Below are 15,920 nucleotides of genomic sequence, written 5' to 3'. Positions count from 1 at the left end.
CATTAGCACATCTTGTTGTTGGATGTGGTACACCTATGGCAGGTGGGCCTGTATACTGAAAGGCACAATAATATGGCAAGACTGTTGTGTTGGAAATTGTGCAAACACTACATATTGAAAAAGCAGAGAAGCATTGGAAACATGAACCACAAAGCATTGTAGAGGATGATGTTTATATCACAAAGAATCATCCATTACCAACAGTTCAAAAAATAGCTGTAAGAAAACCAGCTGTAGTACTCCAGAAAAAAGACAGGTAGCATTGATCACTGAAATTACTACACCCATTGATTACGAGCAGTATGTGTGTATCTAGAAAAAAAATACATAGCCTGAAAAAGATTACACAGTTGAGCCTCATCCCTTTCATTAGACCATATGTTCAGAATAATTGGAAAGTTTGTAACAAGGTTTACACATCCTCAGGCATGGCAATATCCATGTGGAATGCAGTTGAATTGTGTTATGACAACCAGGTGATAAAACCTGCAATGGCAAATGCTGCTGTCAAACAGTCTTGCAAGTTATGTGGTTATTTCCAGTGTATATATTGTTACTGTCTGCATTTTGGACACTTGTGCCATGAAAACTAGATCAATATTTTATTCATTGGCATTATTGCCTGGACTATTATTCTTGGATATCTGTTTCATTTGGCATATGGATGTACAGGACATTGCCTAATGAGCCCTTGCTGTTTGGTATTTCTCTAGGTCATGCCTCTCAGAGAGGCTTAATTTTGCAATACCCGAGGATCTTTACAGCATTTATGTATTGCAAATGGTTCTTTTTATTCTCGTGTGTGGATGGCATTGATATCCAAGATAAATGGGTGGCTTTTCCTGCAAGGCCATTTGAATGTTTATTTACTTTGAATTATTTGATTCCACTTCCTCCTAGCACAGTGGCAGAACTGGAGTCTGCGGGGACTAGATGTGCCATCCTACCCTCGCCCTTGATGTAACGACTTACACCAAAAGGAGCATCCCCACAAAACCCCCTTTAATGTACGAGTTTGTCCTCTTGTCAAACTGTAGAGTGGTGGGGGGGACAGACTACTAGCTGTCATACCTTCAGGGCAGGTTTTACCTGGGTGCTTTATGGGGCAAGCCCAACTTTTTCAATGCAATACTTTCCAAAATGTGCTTTATGTTGGGCTCTACAGAGAGTCCAGTCTAATGCACTATATCTGATGAGTTGGGCACCAAGAATTGTGCTTGATGGTTCAGAACTCGATCAGTGCATCTTCAGCTGAGTAAAGCTCTACATTTTATTGTTGAGCTTCAGATACTTTGGCTTTCAAGGCACTGTATTGCTGTAATCCCATGTTGATGTTTTCCTTCTAGTACCTGCTTCAATATGAAGGAAGTTAATAGCTAAGTTGCTGTAAGAGGAATCCTTCCTTTTCTTAGAAGGCATTGAGTGATGCGTCTGTCGCCGTTTCTCAATTGCTGCTACTTATTTTTTAGTTCTGGGTTAGCTGGGTTAGCTTATCTAGTGATAGCTTCCCAAGCATTACATTCCAAACCGTAACTTCAGACAGAACTGGGTCAGATATTGCTTTATATAACAAGTAGTTTCTTGAGGTATTCTTTAAGATTCAGAATGTAGTAACAATTGTGACTGTTGAAGCTTTTTCAGGTAGTTTCCAAACTTTTTTGCTTTGTCCATGAGCTATGTTTTCAGAATGTTTCATTCATGAGCCCCTAGCAAGAAGAAACGGGGGGGGGGGCTTGTTTCCTATGTATGCTGATATGCATATGACAACTGATGCAATGGAACTATGACAGGTCCAAGGAGGATGAATGTTGTGCCTGGTGTGCCTTCTGATTTTGATGCCTTCAGTAACATTGGGTAATGGAAGAGGTAGGCACCCTGCATGACTAGTGTTCCACCTCTTCCCGAGTTCATCCCTAGTTATAATAGCAACATATGATTACCAGCACATTGTTGGGTTAGCACAACTCAAAAATTTTTCCTTTGGAAATTAAATCCTTCCAAGACCAATTTCATGGTCATGGGAAGCAATAAGTGGTGCTGTAGCAATATGCATGGTCATCTCTATGTACATTTTATTAACCAAATAAGTCGGCTGAATAATTCAGAAAATGTTAGAAGCTTTGTAAAGTAGCTGTCAGGAGGAATTATCAAGGAATGAGGAATAACAAAAGTTTGTCTTTCAATTTTCATAGGTGCTTCATTCTTCCCAATGACACCGTACACTGTGAAAAAGAGCTGTACCTGTCCCCACGAGCATGGAAGAACCACAAGTCCTATGTAGATAAAGAGGTTAGATGTATTTGTTGTCTGCAAGCATGAGAATTCTGGTGGTTCTGTCACAGTATAAACTCACCTCCAAATCTGGTTGCAGATTGAAGCGCTTCAGGATAAAATCAAGAATTTAAGAGAAGTGAGAGGACATCTAAAGAGAAGAAAACCTGATGAATGTGACTGTAATGCAAAGAGGTGTCTATACATTTTTAAGAACTATTTACATTTGTACCATTTCTTTGAGCATTTTGCATAATACTGAATATGACTTTTGTGGCTAGCAGCATTGAGATTCATGAATAAGTTAAAGTTAACACAATATCTCCGCATAGTAAAGGTGTATAACACATACTAAGCTGTAAAGCCTTATACTTGCATGCTTTTTAAACATTTGTAAAGCTATGGATAATGTAGTTTACATTTCTTTTACTGACTGTTTATGTCTAAATATAAGGATTACTTGGTTTACAGGTGACAAATTGTTGACTATGAAGGCAGGGCTAAATGGCTTCACCTGTTTAGGGAGTGGCATAGTGCAAGTGTAGATGTATTTAACTCATCATTTTAATACTGTTGCCATGATACAGTGACATGCTTTTTTTTCTCGTCTTAGAAGGGTGCCACTTAACTTTTATCTCATTCACTTCTGAGATACTGCATAAACACAAAAGTGAATGTTGGCAGAAGCTCTCAGTATATAGACTTGTTTATTCAGACCTTCGAGGTCAGTAGAAATATTCAGTATTTTTATTTTACTTGTGTGGTAAAAGGGTCAGCTGTCAAAACTCTTTTGATTACTCTAAATTATGGTAAGGCTACGGTAGAAGTTCTGGTATTATTGTACAGTTTTAGATGGACTGCATGGAATATCCTCATGAAGTTATTTTAGCAGAAAAAAGGATTTACATGCTGTTCACAAATGTAATTACATTTGCTGCGCTCTTTAAGGGATGCATGGCTTGTAAAACACACAGAAATCCTGCACTAATAAAATTTATTTTAAATTAGCATGCAGAAAATTGTTGCACATTTGAAAAAAAAAACTTTAATTAAAAATTGTTTATCTTCTGTCTCTCTTTTTGTTTTTTCCTAATAGCTATTACAGCAAGGAAAAAGGAGTCCAATCCAAAGGGAAAATGCATAGTCACCTTCATCCTTTCAAGTAGGTGCTCTTTTTGTTTAAAATGTGTGTGTGTGCGTGTGTGCGTGTGTGTGTGCGTGTGTGTGTGTGTGTGTGTGTGTGTGTGTGTGTGTGTGTGTGTGTGTGTCTTGACCTTAAGTTCTGTGAGTAAATGGAAAGCACAAACAGTGAGTAGTGCAGAATAAGATGTCTTGTTTGCAGAGGTGTAATCAAGGAGAAAGGGGCTGTTGCCCTGAGTGCAAGCTGTCAGGAGGATGCCATCATGTAGATGTCAAGGATGCTTGAGTGCAGTTCTAGCATTTATGATTCCAGTACTGACATTCTGGAATGCTGCATTTGAGGCATAACAGTTAACTACTAGCTCAAGATTTCCATACAAAGCGAAAAAATAATTAGGAGGCGCAACCATCCAAAATCGGCGACAGTTTAAGTAATACTCTAATTTTCAAAGTTAATAAAATAACATGTTTTGCATCGATATGCATTCTCTGAACAATACAAAGTATGAAACTGTGGAATTCTTTACTGATTGTAATATTTAGTAATTTCCTGGAAAATCAAAAAATCTAAGGTTGATATGGCAAAAGGAGCAATTTGCCAATGGTTTAATTGCAGCAAGCTTGTTAAATTTGTAGCAAGCAGCTTGCTACCATTTCAGGGTAAAAGAGCTTTTTTGCTCTTCAAGGTGAAGTATTAAGTGCATATGGAAATACTGAATTACTTACAATTAGCAGTATCTGCAGTATAATGTTATGTAGACTATGAGTCTGTCTGCCACCATGGCATTTCACACCATACTCCTCAATAGCATGTATATGTCTTTGCTATAAAAATACAAACACAAATATGAAATTATGAATGATAAGTGGCAAACGGTGATTAATTTATGTACTGCAGGATATTTTGGTGTCATTTTGTTACGAAGTTCTTACCCTTTCTAATATTGCCTATTATTACCTGGTAAGTTGTTTAGTTAAAGCCAAACCCGACATAATGTCTGGACTCCATAACTAGCTATGGGTGTTAACAGGAAATTTACAAAAAAGGTGTTCTAGGTTTGAATGAGCTGGCTTGAACGGTGGCAGAGGAATAATGGAAATCAAGAACATTCGGAATTCAGAGTCGCAGTAGGTAAGATGTTTAAAAAGAAATATGTGATGATAGGATGCATAGTAAAGATGGCGGCGACCTATTGGATATAAGATGTATGTATGCCGCGATGGTACGGCGGTAGCGTTGTTACCTCACCGCAAGAAGTTCTCCTGTTCGATTCTCTGCTTGGGAGTGCCTTCTGTGTGGAGTCTGCTTGTCCTCCTCGCGGTTGGGTAGCGTTCGAAAGACATGCATGTGTAAATGGGCGTGTCTTCATTGAAGGTTTAGCTGGCACCTCGACATTTCGTAAAAATCTACTGCCAATCGTTAGCGGATCGGAGTTCCGCTGTGGCGACCCTTTACCGGGAAAAGCCGAAAGACAAACAGCAACATTTTCATGGCAAAGGTAGTACGAATGGTTGGATCAGAATTAGTGAATAAATTAAAGAATAGTTGGGTCAGTGTAAAACTATCTTTACAAGGTCTGAGGGGGGATAAGCAGCTCAACTGATTAGAACCTGCATCTTAACGTAAATTGTGTGCATGGTAAGTGGGCCATGCGGTCCTTATTGGCCATCAGAATATGTATAATGGTTGCATTTCTCACTGACTGACAGTAGCACCCATGTTTACTGCTGCGTGTGATAGTGTACAACTAGTATACACATCTTGACTGCATATTGTTTTAAAAGCAGATGAGTGTGTAAAGGTTTACACTGGAGCACCAAATTTTCAGAAGCCAGCATATAAGTAAAAAAAAATGCTGTGCTTTCTGGAGTCAAACTGCATGTGTGTAAAATTATGCATTACTGATCTGTATGTGGCAGAATAGTGTTTTCATACTGCTCTTTTTGCAATCGTTGGTGGTGGGTTTTACAGGTGTCTAGTATCAAATCTTATTTTAAGAGATATTATTTGGTAAATTTAGAATTTGTGTCTTTTCAACTTACTGTCACAAAATTTAAGTCCCCACTGGGCTATGTTATGTATGCCACCAGAGCCCTAAATTTTAATGATCATTTCTGACATCTACTTCATTACCTTTCCACTTCATGTTGTTGCTTTTTATCTTGTACACCACAATGCCACACTTGAACATTCATACTTGTTGGCGGCATTTTTATTTAATGCAGAGTCAGAAACATTGATATTTTTTTGTAGGCCACACTAAATTTTGCATGAGTTTTCTGACATATTGGAAAATAATTGTTAACTAGACTGGATCATATGGTTGGTTTTTGCTCTGATATCTAAAAAGATAGATTACCAAAACCATGCTGGAAATAATTTTGGATCGAATATCAAAGCATACCTCTAACAATTTGATTTCATAGGGAGGTAGCCCAAGAGGTGGATAGCAAACTCCAGCTTCTTAAAGAGCTGCGCAGAAAAAAGAAAGAAAGGAAGCAGAAGAAACGTAAACTGAAGAAGGGCGAAGAATGCAGCCTTCCTGGACTTACTTGCTTCACACATGACAATAACCACTGGCAAACTGCACCGTTCTGGACCTGTAAGAATTGCTTCATTGCTTTTTTCATTAAAAAACAATGTTGATTTCAAATGCAAGAGTGCAGATTTTTCATCTGTAGCCTATAAAAAAGAAACCTATAAAGGACTGTATGCATAGTGAATCTGTGCAGTTTGATTTGCAGCAGCCTGTAGTCAGCTGAGAGCTATGCACGACTTTGTAGTGTTTTTCAGGCATTTGCTGTTAATGTTGCCAAATGGATAATGTAAAACACTATGTAGATAATCTGGGTCCCACAGACATGGGTTTGCTTCTACACCATTTTTAAACTTTGCGTCCTTCAATAAGTCTTTTTACTGTTTTTCTTATTTGTATTCATTTTTAACCTTTAAGTTGATTAGTCCCAATTGCCCTGTAAAAGAGGACATCTCAAAATTTGTATCTGGTTAAGTGGGTTGTTGAGTGTACACATTAGTCAAACCCAGGACTACTGAATGAATGACGCTCTTGAGTAACTTGTATCATAACCTCTTGCTAATTTTGCTGCAGTATTGTGCCCCCATACAGGACTTTAGGTCCCTTCTCAAGATACTTTTCAGGACCTGATATATTTTCATATTCTGTCAGTAGACTCCATTTTGACACCTGATGATCTCTGGTGTTAAAAATAAAAAATAAAACCTCCATAACATTGCATAGGTGAATACATCGGTGCTGTATTCCAAGCCCTGTCCCACTGGAATTTTGTTTGTTTATGGGTATTTACACTGTAATTTTGTGTTATGAGCAAGTACTGTTGGCATATACCAAAACAGCACATGCACCTTGCAAAGTTTTGCAGAGCCTAGATTTGAAATTTGTGGAGAATTTGATTGCTGATTTGTACATTTGAAATGTCTTTATACTGTTTGTGTTAGGTTACTTGAGCAGTTTGCAGGAGTGGCATCCTTGAAGTAGGGGGCATAAAATATTCCGTGGAGTGTGGGTCAAAATTCACACCTGTAAACATGGAAAGTCAAGTCCATAAATTGCGGAGTAGATTAAAAATGAAATGTTTTCCCCAAAGCTTCCTTACATCTTTAGAATTAAGCAGAACAGGGTAATATGATCCACTCCCTAAACTTTCACAGACCAGCAGCATAATCAGATTTACACCAGGGAGGTTTTCTACTTTGCATGTACACACAATAGTAGAGGAGACCCTACAAAAATATAGGTTGCAGTATACAGATATTTAAACCATTGAAAGAGAAGGTTAGAATGTCACTGAGATAGTATTGAGGTGTGAATGGCAATAACCTGCTGAACAAAGTTTATGGAGGAGTCGTGGTAATAACATACATCTGGAAGAACTTAATGCAATGCAGTTCTGCCTGTGAGGACTTTTACTTACTGATTTCATGACTAGAACCAGAACTACATGCTTTGGAGATTTACTAATGAGTAAATGTTTTTTTTAATGTAGAGTGGCCTCTAAAATGTTTTTCTCTTATTGACAGTGGGATCCTTTTGTGCATGTACTAGTTCAAACAACAATACGTATTGGTGCTTACGAACTATTAATGAAACGCACAATTTTCTCTTCTGTGAGTTTGCCTCTGGCTTCTTAGAATATTTTGATATGAGCAGTGACCCTTATCAGGTGAGGAACATTTTTCTTATGTAAATTAGTGAAGCAAAAACATTGCTTTAAATGTGCAGTAATGCTTAACTACAAATGTGTTGTGCTTTTAGCTGACAAATACAGTGCATACTGTAGAAAGAGACATCCTGAATCAATTACACATACAGCTAATGGAGCTAAGAAGTTGTCAAGGTCATAAACAGTGCAATCCACGACCCAGGGGACTCGACTCAGGTAACCAGAATAAAGCAAAATGTGAAATCTGTGTTTTAAGTATGATTATATACAAGTATAATTTCCTTTAGATTAACTAAAAGTTAGGCATTAGGTCCTTACAATTTTTATTTTATTTAATCTGTAACAGAGAACTTATAGTTTGTTGTGGGTCCACTAAACTTTTAAGTTAGATAAGTAAAATGGGAATAAAGAATCCTGTTTGTAAAGTATTTTGATCACCCACTGCTGGCCCTTCACCTGTACCGTTGGAGGGTCCCCAAAAGTCATAAACTATATATGAATTACAAGGTCATAACCCCACTGAGTAGGTTATATTTAAGTGCAAATTTTTTTGTATTTTCTATAAACTTTATTAAAATCTTGCTTCATCAGATCTCACGTTGGTCAAGTCCTCATGCTTACATGTACAGCCTGTAATGTTTTACCTTTCTGTCAGAGGGATTTTTTATCTAACCAATGTATGGCCTTCGCTAAAAGTAATACAACTGAAAGTAAAGTTTCGAAAATTATAGTAAGTCAACAGTTCTTGAAAAAAAACATTTGTATGAGATGAAACAGTTTGGATTTGGGTTTTTCAGTGGGTTTTGATCAATTCTTCTCTTCCACATGTGGTCTTTATTGTTATGTCTTACTATAGTTTTGTCATTAAAACATCAGTAGTTGCATAGGTTTAGGGACTACAGACTTCATAATCTTTGTATAACATGTTCTTAACATGCCTTTGGTAAATTTGCTCCGTTTATGTAGATTCAGTTTGCCTTTGCTGTTATATTGCCTTCATTTTAAAGGCAATATAAAGCCTGTCTGCCTCTCCAACACATTCCCCAGCAGTAAACTGGTAAAGTTTATGCTTGTGGGTAGCCAGGATATGGATCTGTATTGCTATGTGTGGTGAACTGTTCTGCCTGTTTAAATGAAACAGGGTATCACAAATCTTCTGTTTTACCTGAAGAATGCACTGGAATAAGCAGGCTTTGTGTTGCAGAGTGATGAAGCCCGTACCTCAGCCTGGGTGACCAGGGATAATGTGTAGGTTGGGACACTGGGAGACTTTGTGGTACAGAGCAATGAAGTCATTACAGCAGCCCATGTCATATGGTTCATGTAGTGGACAGGGCACTGGGCAGATTTGTGGTGAAGGAAGATGAAGCCCTTGCTTCACGTAAGATTTACATAATGTTGGTGAACTGGAAAGTCCATCTGGTAGGGAAATGAGTTAGCAGCCAATTCTGGCTCACCCATCCTTGAAGGAAGGAATGGGCTGTGTACCACTACAGGGGATGCTGTCTGAGGATGGCCCTGAAAGTGCATTGTGTATGCAGAAGTATTTAGGAGCATAATCCAGCCAAGAAGTATTCGCACTCCAGCTGAGTGTGAAGGGTTTATACAACAAATTCCATGGGCAACATATGTGCAGTGTCGGTAGTAAATTTATCACAACCTATCCAGTACCTCAGCAATTTGCCTTTGAAGGATAAATCACATTGTAACAAGCCCCTACTTTATACACAGTGACCCCTGTTGATTAAATAATTACATCTTTCAAAAAACAATTCCACTTTTAAAGTATAAATATGTTGATAGAAAAATGTTTGTAAGATGCGTAAACAATATAATTTGACTAAAAATGGAGGGGGAAGCATTAAATGATTCAAGAAAAAATGTAAACAGGTATGTGTTCAAACAATCTGATGTTCAAACAATCTGACAAGGGGGCAATTGGGTAGTCCTGGAGAGGTCCAAATATATTCAAATGGTTGAAAAATTATTAGTTGAGGATGATTGTCAAGTTGGAGAAAAATTATATGGTTGAATCAGAACTGTTGGATTTATTGGAGAGGGGTGAGAGATTGGGTTTTTTCACTACTAAAGATGTGAAGCAATTGTATGTCTCCAAGCCAGTTGACCCAATTATATATGCCATACCAAAAATTCACAAAGATCTTAATGAACCCCCCTGGAAGACCGACTGTCTCTGGGGTGGGTTCTTACATAGAAAATGCAGGTATTGTATTTTTATTTATTTTATTTTCCATTTTTTTACCGGGTTAGTCAGACTGGACACAGGTGACCGTTTTCAGTGGAGGCCCAGGGAGAAAAGCTCCAAATACATAGTAAAAAAATTATAAAAAATAATAAAAATGATACAAAAATTATATAAATATAGCTATTTTATACAAATAGCATAGAACATATAAAAATAAAAATCAGAGTTTTACAATTGATGCAGCATACAGAGGTTAGAATATTGAGAAATAAACACTATATTATACAACAAATATAGAATTGCTTGAACATAAATTCAAAAAGAAGTTTCCACAGACAAACAGGGTCATAAACTAGAAATCATAACTATACAGATGGCCTAAACACCTGGTTCTCACAGTACAATGCACTAAGTGAAACAGCACAATGCACTTGAGATCTAGGGATGTTGGAAGTCAGGAACAGGATAAATTAGTCTGGTTCTGTAAAGGAACATATCCAAGTTTTAAATAAGAGATCTTTTAGTAGGGGATTTGAAAGTGTGTTTACTATTTAGACATTTAATGTCATAGGGTAGAGAGTTCCACGTCTTGGCAACTGCATAGGAATAAAGAGATTGGCCTGAGCTATGTAAGCAATTGGTAACATTCAGTAGGGTGGTATTGGAAGATCTTAGTTGACGTGTAGTATGGAAGGTGAGCAAACCAGAGAGGGCAGGTATTTTATTTCGCTAGTGTAGCAGCTGATGGGTTAGGAGAAGTTGATTGTATTTTAGTAGGTTAGGGAGTTCTAACCATCCTAGTTGTTTTAAGGAGAGGGAGTGATGAGAACAAAACTTAGCATTGGTTGCAAGTTTTGAGATTTTATTGTAGCAGGTAGATAGTTTTAGAAGGTCAGATTTGTTTAGGTTAGTTAGAACTGGGGAAGCGTATAGTAAGGTGGAGAGTAGATGGGTGCGAGAGATAGTGATTCTGGATTCCTGTGTGAGGAAGCACTTGCAGTGGTAGAGTGAACCTAGTTTTTTTACGAACTTTGGCAATTGTTAGTGCTATATGTTTGTCGAATTTTAGGTTTTGGTCAATAGTTACACCTAGTAGCTTGGCTTGAGTTAACTGGTGTGAAAGGGTTATTGTTGGAGGATGTTATTGAGAATGGCTAGGTAGGGGTGAAAGTTATGGATGGGTGGAAGATCATAAGTTGGGTCTTAGATGGGTTTAGTATGAGTTGGGAGGAATTTAGCCATTTTTCTATAGTAGTGAAGGCTTTCTGGGTTCTATCTTGGAGTAATTGTAGAGAGAGGGCTGAGCAAATAAGGGTGGTGTCATCAGCATACTGTACTATATTAGTTTATTGGGTAGCCAAGGGGAGGTTATTGGTAAAGATGGAAAATAGTAAGGGACCAAGAATGGATCCTTGTAGAACACTTTGTCCTACTGGGAGGAGAGGGTAGAGAGAGTTATGCCATTTAACATCTTGGTGCCAGAGGGACAGATAATTTTTAAGCCACAGTAGAGAGAAGTTATCCAGATTGAGCTCAGAGAGAGTCAATAGTAATTTGCAGTGGGATACTGTTTCAAATGCCTTTGACAAATCTAGGAAGACAACAGCTACTAAGTTACCAAGATTTCACTGTTTGGTAACGTGGTCAGTAAAAGATATAAGGGCAGAGATGGTACTATGGCTTGGCCAAAATCCATGTTGGGAATTTGCTAGCAGGTTATTTGAAGAAGGTGATTCAGTAGTTGGATGTGTACACTTTTTTGTAATATTTTTCATAGGGGAGATAGCAATTATCGCCTCATAGCTATACTAAGTTCTGATGAGGAAAACACCTTTGTGTACGGGAACGACATAAGAAATTTTCCAGAGAGAGGGGACAGTGTGTTCAGCTATGGATCTATTGATGAGTATAGAAACAGGGTAGCCGATGGTAGAGGCGGCAATCCTGAGGTAATCAGCAGGGAGTTTCAGCAGCGAGAGTGGTGGGTTTCAATTTGGCAAGGTGTTTATGATTTAGGTCAGTTGGAACTGGTTTAAGAAAGAATTGGGTGTTGGTTTTATGGTGACAGTTTTGTATTTTGGGGGTATTTGTACTAGTAGTGGGGAAATTGTTGAATAACTTCTGGATGGAGTTGGTGAAATAGTCATTAAACTGGGTGGCAATATCATTGTTATCACCTTCAGTGTTAAGATTTGGGGAGGTGATTTTGCTTGGTTGGAGAATGTGGTTAATTGCGGACCAGAATTTTTGAGGATTGTTGTAGTGAGTTTTTTTGTAGCTGGATATAATAACTTTTTGTCATTATGTATTTGTTATTTTGCTTTGTTTATGAGTTCTAGAATGTATTATTGATTTGTATGCCAGGTTGCCCAAGCTACGTCTCGTTTGAGTAGGGATCTTGTGTCCTTTGAGATCCAGGGGGCTGGGTTGGTTTTAGTACGAATTATATGTTGTGGGGCCATAAGATTAAGGATACCTATGATGGTATTAAAGTACTCCATGGCTTCATCTAATGGTAGAGTTTTAAGAGATGAGCAATTTATTTTTTTAAGGAGTTGCTGAATTGGTCTGGTAGAAAATTTTTGGAACTACGGATAGAAAGTAGGATGGGGGGGTTTATGGGTTTTGTGTGCTGTCTTAGTATGAACGTGAGTAAGTGATCACTGAGGGAGTCAGGTAACGTACCAGATATATTGGCAGATGAAGGCTTGTTGGTTAGGATCCAGTCTAATATGGATTCTGTTTTGGTGGATTTGTCTATACGGGTGGGTGTTTGGATAAGCTGTTTGAAGTTAAATAGGTTTAAATGGTAGTTTGAGGGGATGCCATGATAGAGGCCCAATCAATGTTGAAGTCCTCCAGGATAAGTGTCTCCTGAAGGAGGGCAGTGGAAGTCCAATGTACAGTGGACTCTAGAGTGGCAATATTGTTGCCTGGTGTTAAGTAGACTCCTATAATGTTGAGTTGTTTCTGCTGGTTTAATTTTATATTTGCAAACAGGGTTTCTGCATAGCTGAAAGTGGGGATATGTTTGCGTATTTGTTGGAGAGTAAGGTTGTGCCTGTAAAGTAGGGCAATGCCCCTGCCTCATTTAGCTATTCGATCACATCTAAAGATGTTGTAGCCAGAAGGGGCTATGGTGGTATCTTTGATGTGGGGCTTGAGCCAGGTGGTTAGCATTACAATGTGTCAGGGTTATAGAAGGATATAGAGGCATGTAGTCCTATTGTAGTAAAAATTGTTGAATAACTTTTGGATGGAGGAGGTGAAATGGTCATTAAACTGGGTGGCAGTATCATTATCACCTTCAGTGTTGGGGTTTGGGGAGGTGATTTTGCTTGGTTGGAGAATGTGGTTAATTGCAGTCCAGAAATGTTGTGGATTGTTTTAGTGAGTTTTTTTAGCTGGATATAATAACTTGTTTTGTCATTACGTATTTGTTTTTTTGTATGCCAGGTTGCCCAAGCTATGTCTCGTTGTTTGAGTAGGGATCTTGTGTCCTCTGAGATCCAGAGGGCTGGGTTGGTTTTAGTATGAATTATACATTGCAGGGCCATAAGATTAAGGATACCCAAGAAGTATTAAAGTACTCCACGGCTTCATCTAATGGTAGAGTACTACTACATTTGTTGGATTCTTTAAGGGAATTTTTGTGTAGGATTCCTGCACATGTGAAGAACACACAAGAACTTTGTGAGTTAGAAATATTGGGTGACAAGTAGAGATCTGAAGTAGTTAACTTCATTTGTCCATCAACCTATGGGTTATCAGATCCATATCGGATCCGAGCCGGCAGCTTCCAACAGCTAAAATCCGAGCTCCAAGCTCCTCACCCTTACCCATAATCCCCTGCTTTTTATCCCTTCCTGACCTCAGATCTAGTTTGCCGTGGTTCTCTCAGCAGCTTGATCGAGCTTCCAGGCGTGGTGGTTGTCAAATTTGTGAGAAAAAATCTCCTTTTTCTTAGTTTTAAACAGATTTTTGTGTGTGTGTGATTTAGCATAGTTCCCCAGTAGCATTAATGTTTTCTCTACTTGGTGTTTAGTTATCTTTTTAGTGTTATTCCCTCCCTCTCATGTGCACGTTAGGGTGTGTGGTTTTGGGGCCTAGCAGGTGTGTGTTTTTTTTTTTTTTTTTTTTTTTTTTTTTTGGTAGGTATGGCGGAGGCACCAAAAACATTCTTTTCAAAGTGTACCGAGTGTGGCCATAAGCTGTCCCCAGCGGATGGCCACACTCAGTGAGTTTTATGCCTTGGGGTTGAACATCTTTCCACCGGCTGCACTATTTGTGCAGCGTTCAATCCCAGGGCCCTCAAGGACTGGAGGTCGAAGCTGATTCTGGCAGGACTTCTGCCCCCGGACCCGGCTTCGTCATCCGGTCCCACCGTGGCACCTGCCATGGCTGCGGCAGCACCACCTGCTATTCCCCTTCCCCTGGCTGGGACTCAATGTCCCACCTTGGGCCAGGAGGAGAGGGAAGCTAGAAAGGAGAAACACCTGGAAAAGCACCACAAGCGGTGGACCGAAGCTTCTGCATCGGCCCCCGCCAGCCAAACAGGTTTCTCCTCCCAGGGCCTCAGAGTCATCTCCTTCCCGGCTCCGTTCACCCCGCTTCTCACCGGGGCCAGAGGTGGAGGAGACCCGGTCGCCTTCGAAGTCATTGAGGTGGCACTCACGGCCCGCCTCGGTGGCCTCATCAAGGTCTACCCGGAGTTTGTCCGATGCAGACTTGGACCAGATGATGCGTAGGTTCCTCCAGGCCCAGCTGCAGATGGGAGTGCTCCTGACTCCCCCCACTCTGGGGGGGAGCTCGACCCCCTTTTTCACCCCGATTGCGCCTTCTCTGACCTACTACCGGGGTTCGGAGCCTTCGGAGCCGGGTAGCATCGGAGCCGGGGGACTGTCGGGGCCGATGGCACCTTCGAGTCTGTCTGGTCCCTTTTCTTCGGATCCAAGCTCTCGGAGCAGAGAGCTGAGCTTCGGATCCGGAGGAGTCAGTATGGCTTCAGCTCCATCTCGGTCAGAGCATACTGGCCCTTCAGATCCGACCGTGTCGACACCAGCTCCGATCTGCACATCTGATCCGAGGGAGGGTCTGCTCTCGGATCCTAGGGAGAGCAGCTCTCCTTCGGCGTTCGATGTCGTGAGAGGGTTTTGTTGAGGGATTCCAGGCCCCCGGCTTCAGCTATGGCTCCACCCTGCACTCCCTCTCAAATGGGTCCACCTTCCATCACCCAGCCCCAGGGACAGCCTGCACAGACGTCCCAGATAGTTCCCTTGCTGGAACAGGATGTGGTTGGTGAGGCTTCTTCAGACAGCCCCCCTGAGGAGGTCCCTCACAAACGCAAGTGCAAGAGGAGGCACTTGGACTCCCCTGAGTCCTTGACAGAGGACACAGACTTGGAGGAAGGGGAAGGTTCCCCAAGGTCACCCCCCAAAGACGTCTCCTTTGGAGACATCATGGAGATGCTTCGGATCAGTGGGGGATGGTCTGCCCCAAAACCTTCTTCTGACGAGTCTGTGTTTCTGGAGGCATTTGAAGCAGGCCTGTCTACCTCATGGGTGTCCCCTCCCGCCGATCCCCTGGTAGACATGATTACTACCAGGGCATGGAAGGAACCGGACACTGTGGAGCCCATTCCAAAGAGGCCAGACAAAATTCTCAGCCCCCCTTTGGACAAGTCATGTTGGAGCAAGGGAGCCCCGGTAGATGCCATGTTGGTGGCGGCCGCCACCAAAAGGGAACTGGCCCAGGAGAGTTCCTCGGTCCATCCTCCAGACAAGGAGCCTCGGACGATGGCCCATCTAGGGAAGCAGGTGTTCGCTTCAGCCACCTTTTCTGTGAGGTTGCTGAATTATATGGCACACATAAGGATCCAGCAGGATATTATCAAAGAATACGCTGGGTTGCCCCCAGAGTCCATGTTGGCAGAGGACAAGAAAGTGTACTCTACCCGAATGGCCACTTTCAAATCGATCTCCAGTACATCTATGTGGTTACTATCTCATGCCACGGAAGGAGCCGCTAGAGCTAGCGGAGCGGGCGTCGTCCTACGGCAACAGGCGTGGCTCCGTCATTGTGATTTAGCAGAACCCTTTAA

General features: G+C 40.6%; 1 protein-coding gene across 2 annotated transcripts in view; it reads left to right on the top strand.

Moving 5' to 3' along the window:
• Positions 1 to 15,920, top strand: part of SULF1 (sulfatase 1) — a 492,521-nt gene that overhangs the window by 422,610 nt on the left and 53,991 nt on the right. For both annotated transcript variants that reach the window (XM_044067158.1, XM_044067159.1), the window contains exons 13-18: positions 2,193 to 2,289; positions 2,372 to 2,466; positions 3,368 to 3,433; positions 5,839 to 6,014; positions 7,472 to 7,614; positions 7,707 to 7,830. In XM_044067158.1, the coding sequence (XP_043923093.1) occupies positions 2,193 to 2,289; positions 2,372 to 2,466; positions 3,368 to 3,433; positions 5,839 to 6,014; positions 7,472 to 7,614; positions 7,707 to 7,830 (701 nt within the window). The remainder of the gene's footprint in view (positions 1 to 2,192; positions 2,290 to 2,371; positions 2,467 to 3,367; positions 3,434 to 5,838; positions 6,015 to 7,471; positions 7,615 to 7,706; positions 7,831 to 15,920) is intronic.

The sequence above is a fragment of the Protopterus annectens genome, chromosome 3.part1 (assembly GCF_019279795.1).
Source record: "Protopterus annectens isolate FY-2018-M chromosome 3.part1, PAN1.0, whole genome shotgun sequence".
Classification (NCBI taxonomy): Eukaryota; Metazoa; Chordata; order Ceratodontiformes; family Protopteridae; genus Protopterus; species Protopterus annectens.
The sequence above is the reverse complement of the archived record's forward strand: the minus strand, read 5'-3'. Positions and strand labels throughout refer to the sequence as shown.